Source organism: Struthio camelus, chromosome 19, assembly GCF_040807025.1.
Source record: "Struthio camelus isolate bStrCam1 chromosome 19, bStrCam1.hap1, whole genome shotgun sequence".
NCBI lineage: Eukaryota > Metazoa > Chordata > Aves > Struthioniformes > Struthionidae > Struthio > Struthio camelus.
In genome coordinates, this window is record NC_090960.1 from 4,964,596 (window position 1) to 4,973,895 (window position 9,300).

The 9,300-nt window shown below is 49.1% G+C and overlaps 1 protein-coding gene across 11 annotated transcripts in view; it reads right to left on the minus strand.

Annotated features, from left to right (window-relative positions):
- The window catches only part of RHBDL3 (rhomboid like 3), a 72,149-nt gene extending 63,217 nt beyond the window's left edge, over positions 1–8,932 (minus strand). For 4 of the 11 annotated variants that reach the window (XM_009678945.2, XM_009678939.2, XM_009678941.2 and 1 more), the window contains exon 1: positions 5,048–5,195. In XM_009678945.2, coding sequence (XP_009677240.1) covers positions 5,048–5,194 — 147 coding nt within the window. In that variant the 5' untranslated portion in view covers position 5,195. Of the gene's footprint in view, positions 1–5,047; positions 5,196–5,228; positions 5,269–8,798 lie in introns of those variants that run through there. The other 7 variants (XM_068913781.1, XM_068913778.1, XM_009678942.2 and 4 more) reach the window with 5 other exon arrangements.
- Between the last annotated feature and the right edge of the window lie 368 nt (positions 8,933–9,300).

Sequence of the window (9,300 nt, forward strand, 5' to 3'; positions counted from 1 at the left end):
CTCCCTCCCTGTCTTCTGCCTTTCATCTCTTCCAGCAGCCCACGCTGACAACTGTAAATGAGATTAGACTTCAGGGCATGGTGCAGATGCAGAATCCCCTCTGTGCATTGCCTAGGGACACTTTTGAAGCGTCTTTCCCCTTTACAATGCACAGCTTGGTGGAGGGGGAGAAGGGGGCAAGTTTCTTATCTCGCTCACAGAAGTGTCTAATAAAGTGGGCAAGGCAGACCCTGGTTTTAGAGCCTGCATGCTGATCTGTTATCACCATGGACAGTCTTCCTACTAGCACCTCTGAATTCTCCAGGCCACATTAGGAGATAAAATAACAAACCAATGATTATTCCCAGTTCCAGTCCCCACAACCTCCTCTTTGCGGCACAGGCACATGTCCTAATGAGCACTAATCTAAAAGGACAGCAATAGCCCAAAATCCAGGCAAGGACTCGGAGATAGCACATGACCCTGTGCTAAAATCCCCTTCCCGTGCTGCTAGTCACAGCCATAATTTCCCATTCTTCACCTTGCAGTTTCTCCTCTTCCTCCCCCAGGGAGCCACACAAATCAGCAGGAAAAGACAAGGAATTTGTCAGGGAAAGCAGCAAAATCTCCAGGCACAAACCACTGTCTGGAGCTCAGCGAGACCTGCCTGGTGAAGTCTTCCAGGCACAGCCAGCAGGGGTTATCCAGCAACAATAGTCAGGGAAACTTTTCAAACTAAAGTGTGATGTTTAGCTCAACAGTGTCCCAGTAAACAAACTGGAATTTCTTTTATAGCGTGGGAAATAGCTAGTCCTGCCTGTGTTAAAGGCTATCCAGAGAAAAAGGGACGCGATTAACGTAAAAGATCATTGAGTTCAAAATGATTCCCTTTCCCAGTTACCATCAACTACAATCATAGTTGGCCTGATTTTATGGAGCGCTTTGCAATTTCAATCATGCATGAACCAGCCCTGGATTTAAGAAGCCTGCAAGGTCTCCCTTCAAGCATATTTTAATGCTTTACAAGACCAAGGCAAAGCAAGTTCAGCTGCACCCACCGCTGGTACTGTCAGCAAATGAACTCTTCCTGGCAAGTGTGCGTCTGGTCCAGGATATCTCTACAGCCTTGTTTCTGAGCTCAAGCTTTCCATTATCTGCCTACACAGTCAGGGTAGCTTGGCATCTTTCTGCATTCCCCATAAACTCTGTTCATCTGTTGCCGTTACACCCACGTACAAGGCTCAGGAAGGAATCCAGGACTCCTAAAGCAGCTGCAGTAAAAACGCAGCCTGGATCGACAGGCAATGAGGCCAAGGTGCTGAGCCAGCAAGGAGGGTCTTTTGGGTGAGCTTTGTCCGCGTCTATTTAAAACAAGTTTGTTGTCATGGCTACAAACCAGGATATGGGTGAGAAGAAGTGAGAACTCTGAGATGAGGGCTGATAATGTTAATTCACCCTTGAAAGCTCAGCAGCCACAGGGATGGGGCAAACGGAGAACAAGATACAAGCTCTCGCCAGCTAACGAGACTCAGTGCCGCCTACTAATGAACATTGTCCTCCTAGACAGCCCCTTTCATTCCGCATGGCTGAGGGCTGGACAATAACCATTAGCTGCTGTCATCTCTAAAGCGGGGACACTGGGTGCCCTTCCTTACCCATGGAGGTAAAGAAGGGCACCCAAGGCCTCAGAAAGGAAACAGCAAAGCAGGGACAGCCCCTCAGGAGACTTGGGTGCAGTCTCGCTTTCTAATCACCAGACAGCTCGGCTTCAACCTGGCCAGTGGGACGTTCTCCCGTCTGCACGCAAGGGAATTAGCACACGATATTTTTAGCGTAAAAGTGTGAAAGACCGCCAGGACCTGTTCCTGGCACTGCCCCACTTCTAAATCTATCCAAAGACGGTAGACATCAAAAACAACAACAAAAGTTATTTGGCTAGTGAAGACCAAACAAAGAAGAAACAAGTGAGTGGGGAGGGACGGAGAGGGGCAATGCCTCGCTCTTCTCAGAGCCTGGATTCCACACGGAGACAACGGGGAGCACTCAGCAACGGTGCAGGCTCCGCAGAAGGCAGCAGATGCAGAGCTAATGTGTACGTGGGTGGAGGGTGTTTATGAACACAATAAATAAATGTATGAGTCCCTATAAAAGTTCCCATATAAAAGTGAGTTAGAGCTGCCCAAGGGCCATCGCCTTGTAATAAAATACACATCTCGTAAGCATGGTATGAAGCAGCAGCTGTACTGTAACTTCCTGGCTGCCGCACTGAAAAGACGCCTGTCTGCCTGCCCTGAAAGTCTTGAGTGAAGTCCTGACCCCGCTAAATTCAGGAGTTTTGCTACTTGCTTCAGTGCAGCCAAGATTTCATCCTAGGAGGGGTTTCTTTGAACCTCACAGCCAAGGAAGCAATTCTAGATCTGCCTTTTTGCCAAATTTTTTTTCTTGTTAAAAGAAGCAATGTCCCAGTGGCTAGAGATATTGGCTTGAGTCATTGACAGTTCCCAGCACAACAGATTAGAGCTGGATCAAAACAAATAGAAAAATTCCTCTAAAAAGGATCATCAGTCGTTCCTCCCCCTCACCCCCCAAAATAAACAAAAGCAAAAAGCATTGCTTTGAGGTTGAATGACAATTTTCATGGAAGAGCTCTGAATTTTTAATATAAGATGTTGAGGGAGTTCATCAAAAAAAAAAACCCTAAAAGAAAGAAACCCTTAAAGTTAGTATGTCTAAACAGAAACCTGTTTTTTTTTTGTGTCAGTAAACCTAAAAATCTTTCAAAAATCTCTTCTCCCAGAAAAACACATCAATTGTAATTGTAATTTCATCCTAATTTTTTTTTATAGTCAAGGATGGGAGAAGGTGCTGACCACTCCCTCACTGTGTCTGCTGTCATACTCAATCACCTCAGCAGCGAGAGACTCATAGACGCCTAGCCTGCAATTTCCCAACTACTCTAAAACTTTCTCTAAGGCCTTCTCCTGCTCTGCCACTCTCCTCAGGGTGGTGGACAGAGGCCCATCTGTCCCAGCTGAGAAAGGGAGAACATCAAATTCAGTCCTAGTCCCTCAATCACAAAAGCACAAAGCATGTGAATCTTTGGCCACCCGTTTCCACACTGAGCAGACATAAGGCCAGTCATATCTTACAAGGAGAGCTGCAACCGTTCTGAATTTCAACACACATACTTTCTGTAGCCATTTAGACTGTCCTCATGTTTCACATGGATGCCAATCAGAGCTTAACAAAACATTCCCCTCTCCTACCAGCACAGAGTTGCTGGGAGTAGCAACCTTGTTCCATGACAAACAACATCTTGCAATTCGTTGCAGGGCTAATTGCATTGCATTGCTGATATAACACTGAAGGAAGACGTCAGCTCTTTGGCTTTGCCCACAAGCAACAAGGGCTTTATTGATTTATTCAGGACTTGTGACTGGTTTTCACAGGTTGCATTCTCTTTGATAATAAAGCCTCATAGACACAGCTTAAATATCAGCTGCAGCCCTAATGGAAACGTGGCTAATTATCAGAGGTCCGGCTTTACAGTCCATTCCCTTATCTCTGGGGTAATGTTCTGTAAATCCAACAGTCAAACTCCCCCCCTTCCCTTTGAAAAAAAAAAAAAAAGAAAAAAAAAAAGACATTTCTACTATTCAGGCAAGTCCAGTGGGAAATTACCCATTCCTCTCTTTGAGCCTGAGGTAGCTACCAGCCAAGAGCCCCATCCCACAAGGACTCAACAACTTCAAAGAATGCTTGTAGGATCAGACTCCAAATTAAGGCTAACTTTTGAGACAGGAGAGAATTCACACTGTCTGAAACAAACACTCAGCCCAGATTACAAGCAATTTCTCTTGCATTCACCTTTTGAGCGGCAGCATTCCTTAGGAGTCCCAGCAAATTCACACTATATAATTTCAGTGTGATCAACCATTACAGTAATCTAGTTCTCAACTGCCAGTTTGCTTGACTGTACAACAAAAAAAGGTCCTGCAATCCAGACACGTGGATTAACACCTGGTCGTGGCTAATCATGTACAAATGAGCGCTCACCATAGTAAGCAGTCCAGCTATTAACTGAATGACAACAAGACCCCCCTGGGTACAGAGGACATCCTTCCCTGGAGACTGCGCTACAGTCTTTGGTTTTGCAGTTTGGCCACATGCAGAAGCAAGATTATCGCCTCATAAAGCAGGGATGAAATCACATCAGAACTTTAGTATCGCCAGAACGACGCCAGCATCAGAGTAAGAGCTCACTTACAGAAGGTGACATTTATATGCACACACAACAGCACAAAAGTTTATGACATCAAGAGAGCGGTGCAGTTTAGAAGCAAGCCAGCCCTAGAAAAATCCTTCAGTTTATAGCTGCTTTGCATTTCAGCCTGACAGATGGAAGGAACACCACAAAGCAAATATGCCAGTTAAAACAGCTAAGAGTATAATTTTCGGACTAGAATCCACAACCCAAATTCTCAGCTCATATAACTCAGAGCTCAACAGAGCTGTGCCGATTTCATCCAGCCACAGATCTGACCCAAAGCATTTACCTGATATAACCATGGACTTTGGTACAGAAGCAGATACTTCATTCATTTTGTGGAAGTTAAAAGTAGCAGGTCCTCCCCTAGAACAAATTGATGTAATCCTACAGAAGTCAGTTTACCAGCTGGGGAGGCATTTCAAAAAAATGCAGCGCTGGTTTTACAGAGTCCTAGTTTGCCTGCCTCGAAGAGCAGAAGATGCTTTCATTCACCAAGCAAGGGAAGTGCAACTGACAGCAAGCTGAGCACCCGCTACAACGCCTCGGCTCAGACCCTGTGCCAGGAGGGTGGTCAGGCTGGGCCCACTTCTGACTCTGGCTGCTCTGACCAAAAAATGAGAGGAGGGACCAAAAGAAGTAATGATAATTATGACTTGTACACCAGCATCCTGGGAACTGGGAACATGGAGCACATTACTCTTAGGCTGCAAGTTAAAAGCAGGGAAAATCTAATAAAGAGGAAGGCAAGTTAGAGTCTTTGCTCACAAGACAGAGACAATACATCAGTTGTTCACATACCTGATCAAATAGAGCTTTCCAGTGCTGAGAGGCAAAGCATAAGGGAGGAAAAAGAAGAAAAACAAGGTATAAGAGCAACGACATTAACATGCAGTAAACTGTAGAAGTATATTCTAACACAGAAATAACCAAATGATTTAGTGCCATTTCCAACATCCTTCTTCATCCCAGAATCACCTACCCTTCCGGGGGAGGAGCAGGGGGAATCTACCAACCACAGGGAGGACAGTTTTAATTTACAAATCCAAATTAGGATGAACTCAGAACATTCATGTGTAAATTCTGTTTTCTCCCGCTTTGTCTACTTGCAGGCAAGCAAGGAATAAAAGGCTTTTTTATCCACAGGGATCAAGAAAGCTTGGTGTATACTGAGGGGAGGGAGGAGTTGGCAATGTTTTTTCAAATCACTCTGAGGTCCTGTGGCCCAACACTGACCCACAGACTACAAGCTAAGAAGTAGGACTGATCAAAGCCTTGGCTGCTGCCTGCTCCCACCTCTGGCAGGGACTTGCTGCAAGGCCTTTGATAACCCACCAGCTTTCTAAGCCTCTTGTATCCACATCTGAAAAATGAGGATAATTCCTCTAGCACAAGGTGGAGGAGGGGAAGGCTGCAGAGATTCCATTACATGGGTTTACCCCACAACTTCTGTTCCAGCAGATCTGCCTTAAAAGCTATGTATAGGAGCTACCCAGGAAGCTCCACTTGAACGCAGATAATCACATGAACACTCCACAAGTCCTTGTCACTTGGGAACAGAAAAAAAAAGCTGATGATGGGCTCCAATTCATGCTTTGCACAAAGTCCAGTGCCAAGCCACCTCCTGCCCCGTGTCTGCCAGCTCACCCTCCCTGCCACCAGGGGAAACTCCTAACTGAAGTGCTTAAGCTTCTCTCTCCTCTCGCATGGATTTGGGGTCACCTGAGGAGAGAGTAACTTCCATGCGGCAACGGTGGGGTAACCACTGGCTTGGGGTCTCCAGAAAAAGCCCACACGTTCCCAGCTCTCCTGTCTGAAGCGCTGCTCAGCACAACACTTAGCTTCTGTCTCACTTAGCTTCTGTCTCATTCACCTTTCCAGAAAAGCAAGTCAGAAAAATAACAAACATCAGACTCATGCAAGTAAATCCCCTCACTGTGCTATATGCAAAGCAGAGCTCTGGTGAGAGTCTTATCTAGTCCTCGAAGAGTATTTCATTCCATGCGGCAGACAGGTCTAAAACAGAATTGACTGGAGAGACAGTGGTTTACACACAAGGCTACTGAATTTTATTTAATCAGTTAAGTTGTTGGCTCCCCTCCTCCTCATTCTCCCATTCATTTATAAACTCTCATTTATCATCATAAATTTGCCCAGCACTTTAAACAGAACGCGTCGGGACTGCCTGAATCCTGGCTTTGTCAAATGCTGCTCTGAGAGCTGTAATGACATTGCAGCAGAGCTGCTATGTGCTGTCAAGGCTGTGACAGCCAAACCTCCACTATGTAATAGTTTTATGGTTAACAACATATAAAGAACTGACCCTGTGCCAGTTCTCACTGGCCAAGCCTAAGATCTTACATCAAGCCTTCAAACGTAATAATAATCATAGAAAACCAAAAACTCCAATCAAGTGTCAAGTGGGCAAGCTCCTAGCACAGAGCGATTTGAATATTCAGAGATGACACTGTAGCCTGCTTGTTTCAGCAGGAAATTTTCGGCTGTGGAGAAGGAGGGTATTTACACCACTTCCTGCTCTTCTGACTTGTAGATGATCTGTGATACCTCAGGCTTCTGTCACATCATCTACTGCCAGGTCCCAGTAGTTTCCCATAACCAGTGCAACTGCAGACTCAGCCTCACTTTGTTGGTTGCAGAAGACAAGGCACAAGAGTCAAATCACAACGCAGATCTCAACAGAAGTAATTACATGATGCCAAGAGCTGATTCAGACCCAGGCTGAACTACCTCAAGGTCATGCAGCAAGTCAGTAGTAGCATTAGGATGGGACTCTAGATTTCACCTAGAAAAGCTCCCTATCTTTCTCCTATCTCAGCAGCCCAATCCTGCCAGGCACTCAGCACTTATAGCTTCTGCCGGGCCCTTGGCAGGATCAAATTGCTAATGGCTGCATTCTTGTAGATGCTGGAGTAACTCCAAGGGACCCACATGTATCACAACAGGAAATCTTTCTTGTAGGCCATCCAGACAAGCACAATATTTGTCAGGGAAGAAAAGATCACAATCTGAAGTAAGAAAGGACTAGCATTTGGGAACCTGGACTGTGAAAGGTCCTGGAAAGCCGTTCTTTCCCACTAAAAGCTACACAAACTCCTGGTCAGGCATGCTCCAGTTAGGACTATCCAGCAGTGTTACAGCAGAGGTCAAACTGCATCACATATTCCCTCCGGGATTTACAGTCCTCAGGAATAAGTCTGGCAATGCAGTTCTACCAGGTAGCTGCACTTCCTCTGCTAGCCACTGGGAGGAAAAATCCAACACCAAACAAATTCTAGGTTATTCAGAAGAAAGGGCTGGGGGGATCAGGAGTGGGCACTGCCCCTAAGCAGCCCCAGCCAAGCTCCCCTAGTATTGTCACAAAAGCAGAAGGCAAGGGGACAAGCCATGCTAGAGGTTTAGTTTAGAAGTGTTCCTGTCAGGCTGGCCCAAGACCCCTGACAGAGCCCACTTCTGAAAGACATTTAATGTCACTACTTCTGTACACGCCAGTTCATCCCTCCATAGGCAGGAAGAAACTCTGCGCTCACCTCTGCACCCTGGACAGGCACCTTGCACAGTCCTCATCTCAGCAGAGTTCAATGGGCAGGAGATGAGCAAGCAGCCCTGGGACGCACAAGGAACGCAGGATCATGTGCCCCCCCCCCCCCCAGACAGATGCACAGCGAGTTCCTGCCTGCCCAGAGCTCCTGGCACTGGAACCAGTAGATGCAGAACTACAGCTCAGCCCTGCAGGCTTTGCTGCTCAGCGCGGCAGTAGAAGATTCAAAGCACACAGGACCGCTTGGTGTCCTTCTAGGTTGGATGAGCAGAGGTAGAGACCCAGTGCAAAGTTATCCCATCCTCAGGTGCGATCAGAGTTCGGAGGGTGGAGACAGGCTATCAGCCTGGCCAAGCCTGGGAAAAAACTTCCTCGGCTGTTTGTTGCTTAGGGGCTGGAGGAGGGAACAGGCTCCTAAGAACAGGAGTTTTTCAGACCTGTCAGTCTCCTAGAGGTTGGGACTCGGGAAAAGCGCTCTGCCCCCAGGCAGCACCTCAAGACAAGAGATCAGCCCCTCTCCTGCCTCTAGAGACACCTCTGCGCGCAGCCCGCTCCCTCTGCCCGCAGCCCGGCCACCCGCACCACACTGCACCGCACCACCCTGCCCGGCTAGCTGCGGTTCGCTGCAGCAGGCGAGCAGTGACCCAGCATCTCCCCGGCCGGGGACACTGGTCGGGGTAGCCTACTCGCGCTGCTGCTGCCGGGGCTGGAGCAGGGAGGAGAGGGGACCTGCACCACCGAAGCCGGGGCCGGGGCCAGAGCCAGAGCCGGAGCCCGCCTGGCCGCCGCCGCAGCTCCCGGAGCCAGCACACGCCCGGTAGCGGCGGGAGCGCAGGGAGGGCGATGGGGACGGAGCTGGTGCCTTGCCGTCGCCCCAGAGGGTCGCTGCTTCTAGTCCTCCCCCCCCATCCTGGACTTTAGTTATAAATAGCTTGAGCCGATTAACCCGGCTCGGGGGGAAAGCACGGAAGACACGGAGCAAAGGAAACTTACATCCTCTGCGGCCATAGGTAGGACATCCTCGGAGTCCAGCACCTCGATTTCTTCCGCTTCTGAGCTGGCAGCCACAGCAGGGGAAGAGCTGGCATGAGGATCCGGCAGCCTGTCTCCCATGCTTGGAAACGGTCCCCCCCCCCCCCAGCGCCCCCCCCTCCCTTTCTCCCCAGATCCTTAAAGAAATTAAACCGAGCTGCTGCTTGGCAAACTTTCAAGCGCCGCCGAGCCTGCCTTCATGACTCCCGCAGCCGGGAGGAAATCCTCCATCCAGGGCACATCCAATTAGTGGGGGCAGCGCTGGCGGGCGGGCACCCCGCGGCCGGCTCGGCGCGGGGCAGGTGACCCCTCCCGGCGCCGACTTGGCCAACTCGCCTCCTCCCGCCGCCGGGCTCAGGCCGAGCCGCCGGGCGGTGCCCCGAGCCCCCCGCCCGGGTCCCGGCGAGGCGGCGGCCGGCGCCTCCCCCGAGCCATGCCGGGCCGCGGCGGCGGCGCGGGGGGG